General features: G+C 42.8%; 1 protein-coding gene across 1 annotated transcript in view; it reads left to right on the top strand.

Moving 5' to 3' along the window:
* POLR1A (RNA polymerase I subunit A) overlaps positions 1–18,472 on the top strand; it is a 78,743-nt gene that overhangs the window by 37,143 nt on the left and 23,128 nt on the right. Inside the window, exons 15-19 of the mRNA XM_008700085.2 lie at positions 12,165–12,314; positions 13,469–13,652; positions 15,920–16,002; positions 16,119–16,277; positions 17,841–17,939. Coding sequence (XP_008698307.2) covers positions 12,165–12,314; positions 13,469–13,652; positions 15,920–16,002; positions 16,119–16,277; positions 17,841–17,939 — 675 coding nt within the window. The remainder of the gene's footprint in view (positions 1–12,164; positions 12,315–13,468; positions 13,653–15,919; positions 16,003–16,118; positions 16,278–17,840; positions 17,940–18,472) is intronic.

Raw genomic sequence — 18,472 nt, forward strand, 5'->3', positions numbered from 1 at the left:
GTGGTGGTGGTGGTAGTCACAGTTTCGTTGGGACGGGCCAAGTGCTTTACTCAGTGCCGTAGATGTGTTACCTTAGTTAATCCTCACAACCAACCTGAGATGCGGAGACCATGATTATCACCATGTAGCAGAGGAGGGTACTGAGGCCTTAGAGACCTTAAATGACATGCCGAAGTCTGTAGGAAGCAGGGATGGAATTCAAACCTGGGATTCCTAACTCCGAAGACGTCACGCTATGCTTCCTGTCAAAGTAATGAAATCATGGTATATGTGGCCATCAAATAATGAGGTACAGTAGAGCGTGTGTTTCTACGATTGGCCTGGTCTCCAGGTTTAGCCTCAAGGCCTGACTTCTAATCAGCTGTGTGATCTTGGCCTCTTGGGCCCCCTTTCTTCATCTAGAATACAAAGAGTTCGGGGTGATAATCTCTAAGGTCTCTTCCTGCTCAGCAGTTCTTTAAGTCTGCACACCTGCGACCTGACTGCTTTTTAGTTGTTAGCCCAACCTCGCTTTCTGGGACAACCCTTACTTGTCACGAGCTATTACCGTGTCTATATATTTTTTAATTCGGTTTGCTCAAGTTTTGTTTAGAATTTTTTTGCTTCGGTGTTTGTGAGAGAGACCTCATTTTCCTGCACTTCGCTTTATTGTTCTTCGAAGATACTGTGTTTATTATTCCTAGAAGGTTGTGGCTGCCCTGCATTCAAGCAGTTTTGTACGCTTTTTATCATTTCTCATTGCATGGATCAGTGCCGTTTTTCCAGCAGCATTTGCTTACTTCGTGTCTCTATATCACATTTTGGTAATTCTCACAAAATTTCAAACTGTTTCATTATTGTATTTATTATGGTGATCTGTGATTAGTGATTACAACTCAAAGCTCAGATGATGATTAGCATTTTTAGCAATGAAGTATTTTTTAAGAATTCAATTTAGTTAATATATAGTGTATGATTAGTTTCGGAGGTAGAATTTAGTGATTCATCAGTTGCGTATAACACCCAGTGCTCATCACATCAAGTGCCCTCCTTAATGCCCATCACCCAGTTACCCCATCCCCCCACCCAGCGCCCCTCCAGCAGCCCTCAGTTTGTTCCCTGTAGTTAAGAGTCTCTTACGGTTTGCCTCCTTCTGTTATCTTATTTTTCCTTCCCTTCCCTTATGTTCATCTGTTTTGTTTCTTAAATTCCACATATGATTGAAGCAATAAAGTATTTTTAATTAAGGTGCATACATTGGCTTTTTAGACATAATGCTACTGCACACTTAGTAAGCTACAGCACAGTGTAAACATAACCTCTCCGTGCACTGGGAAACCAGAAATTCATTTGACTCACTTTATTGTGATAGTCGCTTTATTGTGGAGGTCTGGATCTCAACCCACAATATCCCTAAGATATACCTGCACTGATCTGTAGTTTTCTTCTCTTGTAATATCTCTGCCTGGTTTTGGTATCAGGGTAGTGGAGGCTTCATAGAATGAGTTGGGAAATATTTTCCTCTTCTTCAATTTTCTATAAGTTTGTGCAGTATTGGTATTGTTTTTTTCTTAAGTGTTTGGTCGATTTAGCCCATAAATCCATCTGAAATTGAAGTTTTCTTCATAGGAAGGTTTTTTAACTAAAATTTCTTTCTAATACATATCGGGCTCTTCAGGTTATCTGTTTCTTCTTGAATGAGCCTCAGTACTTTGTTTTTTGAAGGAATTTATCCCATCTCATAAGTTGTTGAATTTATAGGCATAAAGTTATTCATAATATTTCTCTACTCTTCTTTTCTGTCTATAGAATCTGTAGGTGGGTCAGCTCTCTCATTTCTGATAGTGGTGATTTGTCTTTTTTTTTTTTTTTAAAGTAATCTCTGTACCCAGCCTGGGGCTCAAACTCATGACCCTGAGATCAAGAGTTGCATGCTCCACTGACTAAGCCAACCAAGTGCCCTGATTTGTGTCTTTTTTCTTTTTCTGGATCAGTTTGCTTAGAGACTTATTAGTTTTGCTCTCAAAGAACTTTCATTGACTTTCAAAGGCTTTCATTGACTATCTCTATTTTTCTGTTTTCTATTTCATTGATTTCACTTTGATCTTAATTTTTCTTTTCTTCTCTTTACTTTGGGTTCGATTTATCCTTCGTCTCGTCATTTAAGGTTGAAGCTGGAATCATCGTATGAGACCTTTTCTTCCTTTTTTCTGTATAGGCACTTCATGAATTTTCCCCTTAAATTCTGCTTAAGTAGCATTGCATAAATTATGTTGTATTTTCATTTTCACTCAAATACTTTCTAATTTACCTTTTGATTTCTTTTTGATCCATTAGTTAATTAGAAATCCATTATTTAGTTTCCACATATTTAGAGATTTTCCAGATATCTTTGTTACGGATTTCCAATCTAATTCCATTGTGGCAAGAGAACATACATTGGGTGACTGGAATCCTTTTAAATTTATTGACGTTTGTGTATGAGATTATGTTTACTATGGTGTATCTTGGTAAGTATTCTGTGTGCCCGTAAAAATAATGTATACTCAACTGTAGTTAAGTGGAGTGCTCTAAAAATGTCAGGGTCAGTTAATAAATAGTTCAAGTCTACTCTGTCTGCTGATCATTGTCCTTCATTGCCTAGTGTCCGTTGTCTTGAAAACCACTGTTTCGTGTTCATGTCTGCTTTTGTTGCTGTTTTTGGTGGAAGAGTCGAGTCATTGGGTCACTGTTGCTCTATCTTGGCCAGAAGTGGAAATCAGTTTAACAGAATAGATGGGGAATTTTGCAATTTAAGATTGAAATCTAGAAGAATAGATGGTTTAGTTCAAGGAGTGGTAAGCTTTTTCTGTAAAAGCCAGACAGTAAATATTTTAGGCTTTGCAGATCAGATAGTCTCTGTTGCAGCTGCTCAGCTCTGCAGTTGTAGCATGAAAGCCGCCATAGACAAAACATGAATGAGTGAGCATGACTGTAAGCCAATTAACTTTACTTATAAAAACAGGTAGTAGGCCAGATTAGGCCTGCAGGCTATGGTTTGCTGACCCCTGACTTAGTTGGCTGTATGTATTTGTCTACTTTATTATTTCTATTTCTATTATTTTTATTATTTCTCTTTATATGTCTTCATTTTGTAAGCCATCTGAAGTTATCTTGGAAGTGAATGATTATGTTTTAAGTAATTAAGTGTCCAGAATTTATTAGCATTTTGTTTAAACATAAGCTGTGTGTTCAAAATAGAACTAAATGGTGGACAAAGAATATATATCCAGAGCCATAAATATGTTGATTCCCTTCAATCTGGGAATTTCGCCAAAGGAAACAGTCTGAAATGTAGAAAAAGCTATTTGAAAAAAGCACTCCGTTACACCATGGTTTATAGTGGTGGAAAATTAGAAAAACCTGGATACTTAACATTGGCTCTAAGGAAATTGTGGAACATCCATTTGTGAAGATATTATGTAGCTGTTTAAAATAGTGCTTTTAAAAGACCACATAGCGAGCAGTCTGGGAAATTTTCTGACCTAATGTTGAAAGCAGAAATATCTACAGCATTCTGTGTGCGGTCACCATCACAACCGTGTTAAGCATGTACATGAGAAAAAGCGTGGTAAGAAAAAGATCAGAATGATGGAATAATTTGGTTCATGTTAGGAATAATTTCTTTTTCATTTTATAATGTTTCTGGGCTAAGATTATTACTATTTAATTAAATAAAACTAGGTTTTACTTGTGTCACAGTTGAGATTTTTCAGTATTTCTTTCGAGGTTGCCACAGGCTGTTACTTATTTGCAAGTAGGTGTAAAAGAGAAGAATGACTGCCCTGCATAAGAATTTGTTGGTGGCTCAGTCTGTTTCTGCAGAAAACAGCCACATGTAGAATCAGGAGATAAGGAGCTTAGCTTGGGCAGTTTATTTGTACCGCCCCAGAAAATGAAGTCTTAGGCTCCTTCTCCAGGGCATTTCACGCAGCGTCTTGAGTGCTTCTCTTTCCATTTAAGAATCTAAGGTCTCAGCATTTGTTGAAAGAGCGTATAAGGAAAAAGGATTTGCCTGCCATTGCACATCTCAAGTGTGCAGCTCAGTGAATGCTCACAGGGTACACCTTTGTAAAGTGTCAGCCACATCAGAAGGAGAATCTCACCAGCACTCCCAGCAGACCCCTGCAGACCCCATCTGTTTTCACCCCTCCCTAAAGGTAGCCCCCTAACCTGACTTCTAACTATAAGTACGTTTTGTCTTCTCTTTTTTTTTTCTTGAACTTCATATAAATGGAATGGTCAGTCATATCTCTGTGTAAGTCATTCATGGTATCATCTAGCAGGAGTTCCTTCGTTTTCATTGCTGTACACCATTCCATTATGTAACTATACCCTCATAACGTTTATCCTTTTACTCTTGAACGACATGTGGCTTGTCTTCATTTGGCTATTACAAATAGGGGTACCATCACCATTCTTGTATATATATTTTGCTGAACATATACATTCATTTTGTAGGCTAGATACCAAGGAATCAAACTGCCGAATCATAAGATCTGGGTTTAACCTTAATAGATTTATTAATAAACATTTTTACAAAGTGCTTAGGGCACTTTACAGTTCTACCGGGAGGGTGTGAGAATTCCAGTTACTTCTTATGCTCAGCGGAAGTTGATATTATCGTACCGTTTGTTTGCTTCTATTAGTTTAATTTTAGCCATTCAGATGGGTGTATAGTAGCACCTTGTTGTGGTTTTAATTTGCATTTTCCTAATGACAAGTGAGGTTGAGCACGTATGCTTACTGGCCATTAGGGTATCATCATTTGTGAAGTGCTTATTCAAGTCTTTTTCTTGTTTTCTATTCCACGCCATTTTCTTATTAATAGGTAAGAGTTTTTTATATATATTCTTGTGTTTGTCCATTGCCAAATTTTTGCCTTTTTACCTAGTGCTATTTTCTAATGATCAGAGCTATTTTTTTAAAAGATCTTATTTTTTTGAAAGAGCAAGAGAGAGCACGAGCTGGGTGAGGGGCAGAGGGAGAAGCAGACTCCCCACTGAGCAGGAAGCCTGTGGTGGGGCTCTATCCTGGGACTCCGGGATCATGACCTGAGCTGAAGGCAGACGCCTCACCAACTGAGCCACCCAGGTGCCCCGGTCAGAGCTATTTTATTAATATAATTCACCAGTATTTGCCATTCATAGCTAGTCCTATGTAAGAATGCCTGTCTTGAGTGCACAAAGGTATTCCTCTGTGTTATTGTCTAGTAGTTTTACTGTTTTACTTTCACACTTAGGTCTACTTGTCTGCCTGGAGTAGATATTTGTGGGTGTGTATGATATAAGGTAAGGGATTCCTTTTTTCCCCATGTGGCTATCCAGTTAATATAACATCATTTGTTGAAAAGACTAGCATTTTTCCACTTCTCTTTAGTATCTCCTGTGTCATAAATCAACTAGTCACATACACGTGGGTCTCTTTCTGGGTTCTGTTCAGTTCCATTGGTCTGTTTGATTCCATTGTACCAGTACCATGCTATCTTAATTATTTTAGCTTTATAATACTGATTTCTGATAGTAAAAGTGTCCAGCTTTGTTCTTCAAGACTGTCTTGAATATACTTGGCCCTGTGTATTTCCATATACAGTCAGCATGTAAATTTCCACAAAAATAATACCTGCTAGGATTTTTATTGGGATTACATCGTACCTTTAGATTACTTTAGGGAGAATCAACATATTTACAATATTGAATCTTTCAAATTATGAACATAGTATGTCCTTCAACTATCTAAGTCTTTTATATTTTCCATTAAATTGATTTCTGGGTATTGCTCTTACAGATGGTATTGTTTATTAATTCTAATTATTTACGATTGGGATGTAGAAATACAATTTATTTGTGTATATTGTCTCTGTATTCAACAACCTTCCTGAATTCAGTTATTAGATCACTGCCTTTCAAATTCTTTTAACTGCAGAAGTAACAAAAGTTTGTTATTAAATAAAAACACAGTAGGGGCACCTGGGTGGCTCAGACGGTTAAGTGTCTGCCTTCGGCTCTGGTCATGTTCCCAGAGTCCCGGGGTCAAGCCCTGCATCGGGCTCCCTGCTCGGCAGAGAGTCTGTTTCTCCCTCTGCTCCTTACCCCACTTGTGCTTTCTCTCAAATAAATAAATAAAATCTTTAAACACACACATACACACACACACTGTGTGAAAGGAAATGTGAAAGGAAAAATTCCCTCCCTCCCCAACCGCACTCTCCGTGTCCACACATACTCTCAATAGAAAGTAATTAAGAATGGGGTATTATACCTGCTCAGGAGAACCATGAATCATGATTAAATTTGACATTCAGTTTTGAGCTTATATTTTAAACCTCTTTATCCATGACGTCCTCGTACCTTAGGCATGAGTTTTCCTGACCAGCAGGTACATGGACGTTTTTTCACTTATTTTTAACATGGCTTACTTTGAGTGAGCCACCAGGCCTTCCAAAGGGAATTCCATTATTTCAAGCAGTCTGTATTTTTAATTTGGACCACCCTAACACACTCTGAATGTGGCAAGAAGGTCATTTAACTGCCTGCATGAGCTAGGTTAACAGGCAGAACCGTTCTTAAAATTGCTTTGTGATGTATTTAGTTCACTTAATGACATATTGTGGGGCTCATTCTGTATCCATATATGTAGAGCCACGTCATTCTTTTTAACCCATTCTGTGTTGTATCCAACGATACGGATACACCATAGTTGATTTAACTGGCTTTCTTTTGGCAGACATTTACATCGTTCCCTAGTTTTTACTGTTTTTCCTAGTGCTATAGTGAGCACCCACTTAACGTTTATACTCGTGTACTTTCTTTGGATTATATTTGAGACAAGTTCCCACGGTGTGATTGCTGAGTCAAAGGGTATATACATTTCAAAACTTTTTTTTTTTTAAGAAATCCTTGTAACTTTTAAAACATTTTTAAAGTTCAATAGAGTCTTAGTATAAAAAAATTCATTCATTATTCTCATAGATACTGCTACCCTTCACAGTTTAAGAAAACATTGCTGATGGTCTTTTCTCCTTAGCATAAGAGATGACCAGAAAGTAAATTAAACATTTCTAGAATGTTATTGCTGGAAGAGGCTTAAAATCCTCTTATCTGACTCCTGTGTTTTTCTTATTGAGATATAATTCATATTTAACATAAAATTTATGATTTTTAAAAGGGTATAATTCAATGATTTTTAGTATGTCTGCTCTGTTGTGCAACAATCACCACTAGCTAATTCCAGAACATTTCCATCATCCCTAAAAGAAACCCTGTACCTATTATCATCAGTCCCAATTCCTCCCTCCTCATTCCCAGGCAATCACTTTCTGTTTCTCTGGATTTGCGTATTTTGGACATTTCTTGTAAATGATATCATACAACTTGTAGCCTTTTGTGACTTGCTTCTTTTACCTAATATAATACTTTTAAAATCCACTCATGTAGCATGAACAGTACTTCATTCATTTTTTATGGCTGGATGATATTCCATTGTATGGAAATACCTCATTTTGTTTGTTAGTTGATAAATGGATAATTTAGGTTGTTCCCCTCTGTGATTATTATAAATAAAGCTGCTGTGTATATTCATGTACCAGTTTTTGTGTGAATATGTATTTCAGTTCTCTTGGCTATATAGCTAAGAGTAGAATTCTGGGTCATGTGGTAATGCTATTTTTAACTTTTTTGAGGAACTACCAAACTGTTTTCCCAAACAGCTGTACCATTTTACATTCCTACCAGCAATGCATGAGTATTCTAATTGCTCCATATTCATACTAACACTTGCTTCTTTCTTTCTGTCTTTCTTTCCCTTTCTTTCTTTCTTTCTTTCTTCCTCTTTTTCTTTCGCTTTCTCTCTTTTTCTTTCTGTCTGTCTCTCTGTCTCTCTTTCTTTCTCTTTTTCTTTCTTGCTGTCTTAGTGGGTGTGGGGTGGTATCTCATTGTGGTTTTGATTTATACTTACCCAATGCCTAACAATATAGAGCATCTTTGCATTTGCTTACTAGCCATTTATAATATCTTCTTTGGAGAAGTGTTTATTCAGGCCCTTCGTCCATTTGGTAATTGGGCTGTTTGTCTTTTTATTGTTGAATTCCAGGAGTTCTTTATATATCCTAGCTATTAGATCTGTATTACATATATATTTTGCAAATATTTTCTCCCATTCTGTGGGTTGTCAGTTCTTAATAGTGTCCTTTGACACACAGATTTTAATTTCGAGAAATTTATCTACTTTTTCTTTTGTTGCTTGTGCTTTTGGTGTCATATCTAAGAAACTATTGCCTAAGCCAAGGTCACACAGATTTGTAGCTATTTTTCCACCGTAGAGTTACAGGGTTTTAGCCGTTACATTTAGGTCTTTGATTCACTTTGAATTAATTTTTGTATATGGTGTGAGGTAGGAGTTCAGCTTAATTTTTTTACATGTGGTGATACAGTTGTCTTGGTACCATTTGTTGAACGTTCTTAGCACCCTTGTCAAAAATCAACTGTAGATGTGTGGGTTTATTTATGGGCTCTTCCATTGATCAGTATGTCTTATCTTTATGCCATTATTGTATCCTAATAACTGTAGCTTTGTTGTATTAAAATCTGGTAGTGTGAGTGTTCTAGGTTTGTTCTTTTTCAAGATTGTTTTGGTTATTCAGGGTCTATTGCATTTCCTTGTGAATCTTAAAATTACCTTGTTCAAGCATGAGAGACTATGGACTCTGAGAAACAAACTGAGGGCTTCAGAGGGGAGGGGGGTGGGGGAATGGGATAGGCTGGAGATGGGTAGTAAGGAGGGCACATATTGCATGGTGCACTGGGTGTTATACGCAACTAATGAATCACTGAACTTTACATCAGAAACCAGGGATGTACTGTATGGTGACTAACATAATATAATAAAAAAATATTATTATAAAAAAAAGATTACCTTGTTCATTTATACAAAACTGGCAGTTGGAATTTCAGTAGGGATTACACTGAACCTGTGGATCGATTTGGGGACTGTTGCCATCTTAACAATATTAAGTCTTCTGATCCATGATGTCTTCCCATTTATTTAGATTTTCTTTAATTTCTTTAACATTGTGTTAGACTTTCCAACGTATGACTTTTACACTTCTTTGGTTAAATTTATTCCTGAGTATTTTCTTTTTTGGTGCTTTTGTAAATGGAATTATTTTGTTAATTTCATTTTCAGATTGTCATTGTTAATGTATAGAAATAGATTTTTTCTATGTTGACCTTATATCCTTCAGCTTTGCTTAAGTCATTTACTAGCTCTCATAATTTTTTTGTGGATTCATTAGGGTTTTCCATGTAAAAGATCGTGTCATCTACAAACAGAGGTAGTTTTACTTCTTCCTCTCCAATCTGGATGCCTTTTATTTCTTTTCTTGCCCAGTTACCCTGGCCAGTACTTTTAGTACATTGTTGAATACAAGTGGTGAGACCAATCATCTATTGTCTCGTTCCTGATCTTAGGCAAAGAATGTCTAGTCTTGGACCGTTGAGTGAATGTGGATATACATTTTTTTTAAGATTTGATTTACTTATTTTGAGAGGGAGACAGTGTGTGAGTGGGGGGAGGGGCAGAGGGGGAGAGAAAAATCTCAAGCAGATTCCCCACTGAGTGTGGAACCTGACCTGGGGCTGGATCTCACAACCGTGAGATCATGACCTGGGCCGAAATCAAGAGTTGGACACCTAACCGACTGAGCCACCCAGGTGCCCCAACCATTGAGTATATTAGCTATGGGTTTTTCATAGGTGCTTTGCTTTTATTAGGTCAATGCCATTTCGTTCTATTCCTATTCTGCTGAGTGTTTTTATCATGAAAGGGTGTTGTTGGAGTTTGTCGAATGCTTTGCTTTTTCTGCCCTCTTGTTTTTATAGATGAGACGGTAGGTCATATTTCCTTGACTTCTGATGGTTGGGTCTATGTGCTGTTCCCTTGCACATAGACATCCTATCCTGACTGTGCCCAGCCTGACAGTCATGCTATGGTGATTTACTTGAGGTGCGGCTTGCGGTCGGCATCACAGGGAGGCCTCACGCACTTGCCTTTACTTCCTTACTCTTGCCTGGCAGTGCTAGCCTTCTGGAGAGTGTGAGTCATGACCCTACTGGTCATCTTCTGTTGAGATAGAGTGTTGTCTGCTTTCTTTAAAGATGCTCCTGCCAATTCTCCTCCTGCTTCTGTTGTGAATGCATGAAAAGGCAACTGCCCTCATAACTGTCCTGACTCCATTGTGTGCATAAAAAGACACCACATTGTGGGGCCTGGTACGGGCGTACAAAGAACTATTTATTGATGCCAGCTCCTAGCCCCTCCTTAGCCCTCATGCCTGTTGCACTGGCCTATTTGCACCTTGCCTGCTACATCTTCGGGAATGTGCGCTTTTGCCCCCTCTGGAGTCATGGTTATACCTGGGTGTAGCTGCCCCCACTTGGGTTCTCAGCGGAGCAGCTGCTTGAGAAATTGCCTCTCCTAACCTGCAGTTAGCAGCTGCTTATTGAGTGGATGGCCTGCGATGCACCCAACTGGGGCAAGGGAAGGACTCCTCAGCCTCTCAGTAGCCATAATTAATTCCAGTCGAAAGAATTTATTTCTGGTGTTAGTTCTGTAAAAGCTAATTGGGTGGGAGCCATCAGGTTGCCAGTCACATAACCAGTGGGTCCTGTGATGTTTCTCACATGCAGACTTTATCACACGGTGCTCCTCACTCAACTTTAATAACCACTTCTAAGGTCCTGGTCCTTCTTGTCAGTGTCACTCAGGAGGCTGATTCTCTAAGGCGTTTATGTAGCCTCAGTGTCTAGACCAGGAATGTGTTTGGAGCAAGTGAGCCTGTTTAAAGTAAAGTCAGAGTATGTCACTCCTGTGATCAAAACCTCTGGATAGGTTTCCTTCTCACTCAGACTAAAAGCCTCCTGCCTGAAAACCATGGTCTGATCTCTGCACAGTTCTCTTCCTCACCACCTTGTTGGTGAGACCTTCCCTGCCCGTCTTACTGAAAATCCTGAATATTCCCTTCCCCTTCCCCCCTGCTCTACTTCAGGTTCTCCTTCCCTATTTTATTTTCCTCCAAGGGCAATCCCCTTTGGGAATGAAATTTACAGTGAAGACAGACTGAGTCATTCATGACTTTTCCCAGTGCCGGGCCCATTGTAAGCACTCAGTATAGCATTGCTGAAAGAACAGGTGAATTTTATCTATTCTACAAATGAGCAGTGCTAAGCCTAAGAGCACATTTTGCCCCACAGTACATGACCAGTCAGTGGTAGACCAGACACTGGAACACCCTCTCATCCCTGAAGCTTCTCAGTCGGATTCCTCAGGCCTCCTGTGTGAAGGTCTTCAGAGGGAGAACTCTCAGTTCTTAGTCTCTGTAGCCTGTCCTTCCTTGGCACCCACCGGAAAGTCAAAGCTATTCTGTGGGGAGGATGTTACTGACTGTGTGTAATAATTGTCTGTTTTGATGGGCCTGAAGATGAGAGGATGCCTCAGTCCTGGAACCGACATTGTGTTGGGGCTGACCTCTGGCAGAGGGCAGCCTTGTGAGCCCCACCATCTCTCAGCCCCACTGTTGTTGCTTTTACTTTTTTACCACATAGTCAAATCTTCCTCTGCTGTGACGCCACAGCAATTTACTTTTTCCTTCTCTTTTCTTTGGTCTATTCAGGGACTTAATCTTCAGGTCTAGAAGATTGTTCACTTTAAGAATTATTGTAGGGGCACCTGGGTGGCTCAGTCAGTTAAGCATCTGCCTTCGGCTCAGGTCATGATCTCAAGGTCCTGGGATCGAGCCCCGCATCAGGCTCCCTGCTCAGTGGGTTGGGGGGCGGTTCTGCTTCTCCCTGTCTCTCTGCCCCTCCCTACCGCTCATGTGCGCTCTCGCTCTCAAAAAGAAAAAAGAATTATTTTAGGAAATAAGAATGCCAGTGAAGTTCTTAATGGTGTATGTTTGTTACTGTTCCGAAGCCCCCTCCTAAACCATGTAAGTGGAAAACAACTGAGGTCAGCTTGTCCCACAGAGACAGAAATGCCTGTTTTCTTGCTCCTCTGGCTTTTCAGGATGAACAGGGACAGGAGGTCCTAAAAGGGAACTCCTCAGCTTTTCTCCCCACAGTCAGCATTATCTTTTTTTTTTTTCTATCCAGGTTGTGTCAACGCTGCTCATTAACATAATCCCAGAGGACCACATCCCACTGAGCTTATCGGGAAAGGCGAAGATCAGCGGCAAAGCCTGGGTGCAGGAGTCTCCTCGGCCTGTTCCCGGCTTTAACCCTGACTCTATGTGCGAGTCCCAGGTGTGGCTGCCTAACTGTGCAAGTTGGAGACATCAAGTCCCAGGTTTAGACAAATCAATTTAAAACAGAGACAGAGAAAGGGAGAATCAGGTGTCATGGTTCATAAGAGAGGGAGTTGTGCCCGAGTTGGTGTCACTTTTGCTTTTAGAAAGGGTCAGAGTTGATTGCTAGCATTTGACCCTCCATATAAACCTCACAACCCACTTGGGGAGCAGAGGCCTCTGGACTCAATTCTGCAAAACTTGGAAATGCAGAACCTGTGTTTTCCCTTGAGACCCCTGAGTGGCTGGAGCCCATGGATCTGCTGTGAGGTTCCACACCTTCTGGCTGCAGGCACAGCGCTCCTGCAAGCGAGCAAGATGGTGGCCCCACACTAAAGACTTCCAAGGCCTGAAGTCCCCAGCTCATAAGTGCTTTGTCACAGGGTCTAGCAGACATTCTATTTAGAACTGAAGCTGCCACTTTTCTTTCCCTTTAGAGACCAAATGTTTAATGTGTGCTACATTATGGGGCTAGCAATCCTTCCATTAATTAGTTTCTGACGCTTTAACCCAACTTTGGAAAGTAGAAACGCCTTGAAAGATGTTAGAAAGGTTATGTTGTTCTTACTTCTAGAGTCCAAGGGAGGGAGCATGTAGGCCAAGGTCATGGTTATGGGGTTTATACTCTAGATGCTCCCCTGTTTAGTCACAAGGTCCTTGAAAACAGTACTTAACCTCAAGTCAGTATGGGTGGGGTTGTGGTGCAGGGGGACATGTAAACACAGTGAAATGTTTGTGTGTGCATGTGCGTGTATGTGTGTGTGTATGGTATAGTCCTTGGAAAAAATAATTTAAAAATATTGGGCTCTATGTCCTTATCTCCTTTATTTAGAAAAAAATATATTAGTTCCATTTATACATACATCTTTTTTTTGTTGTTTCTTGTTTGTCTTTTGTTTCAAGTGTTTATTTAAATTCCAGTTAGTATAGTGTAATACTAGTTTCAGGAATAGAATTTAGCGATTCATCACTCCCTCTTCCCATCAAGGACTTGAGGCAGGTTACTGTGGAGGGACATACATAATAAGGTTAATAAAACACAGAGAAGGGAGGGGGTGGCTCACACAAGAGGTGTCACCTCCATTCCAGCATTGGTGGCTGTCCCCTCCACAGGTGATCATCAGAGAAGGGGAGCTGCTCTGTGGGGTGCTGGACAAGGCGCACTACGGGAGCTCCGCCTACGGCCTGGTCCACTGCTGCTATGAAATCTACGGCGGGGAGACCAGCGGCAAGGTTCTCACCTGCCTGGCCCGCCTCTTCACTGCCTACCTGCAGCTCTACAGAGGCTTCACCTTGGGTGAGTGCCGGGCGAGTGGTCCCGGGGCACCCTCTATCCTGGCCAGCATGCCCACTGGGATGTCTCCCTGACTCTACTAGCAGCTTCTGGGGGGATGGGCAGGCTCCTTCTATAACTGTGGCCTCTCTTGGCTGCCAACAACATGTCACAGACCTGGTCCTTCTCCGTGCTTTCCACCCCTCCCTTCTTCACGCTCCTCAGTCCCCATTCCATTCTCCACCCCAGCCTCTATGGTCTTCTGTCCCTGAGACTGATTTTTCACACCCAAACCCACCTCCATTCTCTCCTTTAAGTGTGCCTCCAGAATGCCCTGGGCACTCTGCACTCCACACGGGCCTTCCCTGTTGTCAGAAAGGCCCGCAGCTCCCCGCATAGCAGGGACAGCATCACTGTCAGAAACACCATGTTGGGGCAGACCTGTTGGGGTGATCCTAACACAGGAAGACGAACTACCTTCTTTCCTCCCTGGAAATGAGCACACACCATTCCAACAGGTTGGCCTTGAGGACAGCAAGTGTGCTGTTACTTTCTGAGCCGCCCTGCAGTGTTCCCACGAGGAGCAAGTGACCTGCTGCATGTTGAGCATGCGCCCCAGCGAGCGTTGGAATTGTCTAGTTCATAGCACCCCTAGTGGTGGAAATAGGACTCTGCCTTACAGACTTGCTCGTGTGTAGACATTGTGGGAACCCCAGCGTGAGGCCTCTGGGCCTGCCTCAGCTAGGGCTTGTTCACTTGCCTGCAGTGGGGCCTGCGTAATGACAGGAGATATATTAATTGTGGAAAAGTAAAAATAAGTATAGACATGATAGTAATTGAAAGTCACCCAGCATTCAGTCATTAAAATGACCAGTAATAATTGATTTGATGTGTGTCTTTCTAGACCTGCAGATATAAACATATTCAGAAAAAAGTGAGATCCTACCCTACACAGTTTGGTAATGTTTTCCTCCCCATTACGGAATATATTTACCAATGTCTTTTTGTAAACGTCCTAATATAAGCCTACATCCTCAGGTCTGGGGCTACCGATTATTCTAGTTGTGTACTGGTACCACAGTTTATTTAACAAGTTCCTGTAATTAAACATTCAGGCTGTTTCCTGGTTTTCACTTTATTGTGAAGAGGGCCCTTGAACAAACATTTTTAAAGATGAAAAGTAAAGGAAGATGCCACACCCAGATCAGGACGACGACCACACCCAACAAACCCAGCCATGCCGGCAGCTCTGCTTAGCACGTGCTACAAAGAGAAATCAGCCCCCGAGTGGAAAGGCCTTCCAGAGACCACAAGACTGAGAAAGGGACCAGGGCCAAGCTGGACACAGCTCTGGGGGAAGGGCAGGCTAGGGAAGTCGCCTTTGCTCCAGCCTTATACAGCCAGGGGTCTGTGAAGGGCCAGCAAGGCGGCCTGGAGCCGACCGCATGGAAGAACCCGCCTTTGTGATGACGGCTTGCTCGCAGAGGGACTGTTTCTTTCCCTTCCTGCTCGTATATGTTCCTTAGAGCCCCTGAAGCCTCCAGGATGTGGCACTGGGAATTCCAGATATTTTAGCTCAGCTTCTAAACAGTGCAGCCATTGATGTTCTTCCCATGCAGATCTTGGTTGAGGGACTTCTGGAGTCCAGTAGCACTCACACATATGGACAGGAAGTAGTTGATTGAAGGGTGAAGTAGAAAGATGTCCTGCCCAAGGTGAGGAATTCCTCAACTCTTTGGAGCCAGGAGGACAGGTTTAGCTGCAGTGACTTTCGTCCTGGGGTGGACCCTGCAGTGGTGGTCCCTGTCACCCAGGCTCAGGTGTGTGCCTGTGCACACACACTCACAACTGGATAGCGGAGGCCCTGTGACGTGTGACTTCTGGGAATCAAAACCATGCTGTTCTTTCCCTCCCTGTCTTCCTTCTCAGTTTTTCATCCGAAACCTCGTCTTCACCCCTAGCCCATTCATCCAGTGTGTGTTTACAGAGCTGCTGGCTAAGAGCACAGGCTCGTGACTTGGCCCTGGATTTACTCGCTACCCACATAGCATATGGCAAGTAGATCAAGTTTGAGCCTTCATCTGACCATGTGTAAAATGGGGATTAGGATGCTTGGCCTGTGGGAAGCACTTCAGGGGTGGTGACAGTCTCTTACTAGTGAGGTCAGTGTCCGCATCACTGTCCTGGTGCTTCCTGTGTTCGTTGCACCGCATGCTGTGCCCTGACCTCACTGAGCTTACGGTGACAGGTCAGGCCCAGTCCCACCCGAGCTTGTCTGTCTCACTTCACAGGCGTGGAAGACATCCTGGTTAAGCCGAAGGCGGACGTGAAGAGACACAGGGTCATCGAAGAGTCCACCCACTGCGGGCCGCGGGTGAGGACAGCCTGGGAGGCTATAGCCTGCGGCAGAGGGTCGGGTCTCCCACGGAACGAAACCCACACCCTCCTCCCTTGGCTGCTGCCTCCAACGTGTGCCTTTTCTCATCCTAGGCTGTCAGGGCTGCGTTAAACCTGCCAGAAGCCGCATCATGTGATGAGGTCCGAGGGAAATGGCAGGATGCCCATCTGGGCAAAGACCAGAGGGATTTTAACATGATTGATCTGAAGTTCAAGGAGGAAGTGAACCATTACAGCAATGAAATTAACAAGGTTAGTCCAGCAGTGTGTGCACTTATTGCCGCCATTTTGAATGCTGGTTTTTTAAAAAATTACATTTTGCTTCTCACTTGGGGCCCTGTGGAGCAATTTGGCTGTTGAGCAGCTAACTAGGTGAGATGTGAGGTGGGATGTGTAGAATTCATCATTTTGGAGAGCCAAGGGCTTCGTTCTCTTACCCAGTTAATACTGAGAGGGAATACTTTGCACTACCTTTTCTTTTTAAATGTTTGTACCTTGGGGTGACTGCATCAAAGGGGAGTGAAGAATTCCTCTGGGGCCACTGTTTAGTGGAGGAGGAAAAGGAAAGACCAAAAACACCACTGCTGCTTGCTATATAGCGGAGCCAGGGGGGAAGGTGTGGGTTCAAATCCTCGCTCGGCCATGTACTTGCTGTGTGACTTTGCGCAAGTGATATAACCAGTCTGTGCTTTGGTTTACTCACCTGCAAGTAGGGATATGAGGAGCACCTACCTCACAGAGTTGCTGAGAGGATTAAGAGCTAATCTACACCACACTCTTGACATGGCGGGAACACTCTGGAAGAGTCCCTGTCTGCTTTTCCACCAAACCAATTCTTATGCAACTGCAAAGGGAAAGGGAAGCCCCTAGATAGACCAGGACCACAGCCTGGGCCCTGCACCTTCTTGCCCCAGAGCTGGGGAAGGGGAGGAGAGGTGGAGGCAAGGCTAGTGTTCAACAAGAGTCAGTGTTTGCCTGGTGTCCTCTTCACTGGCTCTCGGCATCCCTTAGACTGCCAAGAACGCAGACCTCTCGTTGTCCTTGGTTTTCTTCAAAGGAGCCTTCCCAGCTCCTCTCAGAACTGGGGGGCTCGGCTTCCAGGTTTGACTGAGCATGCTGGGTCGTTGTCTCAGAAGCATCTGGGGATTGCTTCTTGTCCCTCCAGCTCCTCTCTTCCCATTGCACCTGCCCAGCACACACACACCTGTCCTGTGTTGGTCTGGATCTCTGCATCTTTAGGCAGAGGCTTAAATAGACTTGGAGCCCCTCCCAGCGTCTCCTCAGGCTCCACCTAGAGGGCTTTGCTCACGTCTGCTGGCCCTGGAGCCAAGGCCAGGCTCCCACGTGGTGCTCGGGTAGCATGTTGGTAGATGTGAGTGTGACATGGACACTGGTCCTCACTGCCAGAGTGCAGAAGCCAAGGCCGTGTCTGCCGGGCAGATTCAAAAGGGTACACTTCAGACTTTTTTTTTAACCTGCTCCTTTTTAGAATCACAAACTAGATATGCTGGCCCCTCTGGTTCTCCCTTTTTGTTCCCATTTGCCAGTGACAAGAGCCTCAGGCTTCTTGGCAGAGAGTGTCAGGAGAGTGCAGCATGTGGGGCCGTCATTCGTTAGACTTCTCTCTAGGGGTTCTAGCAAAAGGATCGTGGCCAAATGAGACTTCTTACCTCGAGTGGGACTTGGCACTTATCTCTGGATAAATAGTCTGAGTTTATTGCTTCCGCATCCTGGGTTTATCTTGTGATTTGGGATTACCTTGGGATTTCAAAAGGGAGTGAAGTCACTGACTTGCTGTGTTTATTTAATCTGCAGGCATGCATGCCATTTGGCCTGCATAGACAGTTCCCAGAGAACAACTTGCAGATGATGGTGCAGTCTGGAGCCAAAGGTTCAACTGTGAACACCATGCAGGTGTGAGCAAACGCGAGCTGGCTACTTTGCCAGAAGGGCGGGGTGATGGCAGGAGGCAATTTTCACATTTCTTTCTGATTTTAAAAGGATCTACAATCCATATAAAATGTGGCAAGTACTATAAAATACAAAAGCACATAGAAATCGGTACAGGAGGTAACCACTGTTCGTTAGGAACAAACACAGATATAAATGCGTACATGTGTGTAATCGGTCTTATCTGAGATCCTGTCCTCGAGGCATTGTCCTGGAGGTCTCTTGACCCTGATTTGAGGCCCATTCCCTCCTCAGGTGGCTGCTGTGCTGTTGCAGCATGTTCACAGATGTTAACATTTCTTCTTAAAGTCCTGAGGACCTTGGCGAGTGTAGAGCTCTATGGGAATGGCCTTAAAAGGCTGAGCGCCATCAGGAAGCCCCCTTGACTGAAGTGAAATCCAGACACATTGCTCTCCCCTCCCACCCATGAATATTAAGAGGTGCTTTTATTCTCTTTTGGCCTTAGGATTTAAGGATCACAATAAATTCCTTTCTCT

Source organism: Ursus maritimus, unplaced genomic scaffold (assembly GCF_017311325.1).
Source record: "Ursus maritimus isolate PB19 unplaced genomic scaffold, ASM1731132v1 scaffold_6, whole genome shotgun sequence".
NCBI lineage: Eukaryota > Metazoa > Chordata > Mammalia > Carnivora > Ursidae > Ursus > Ursus maritimus.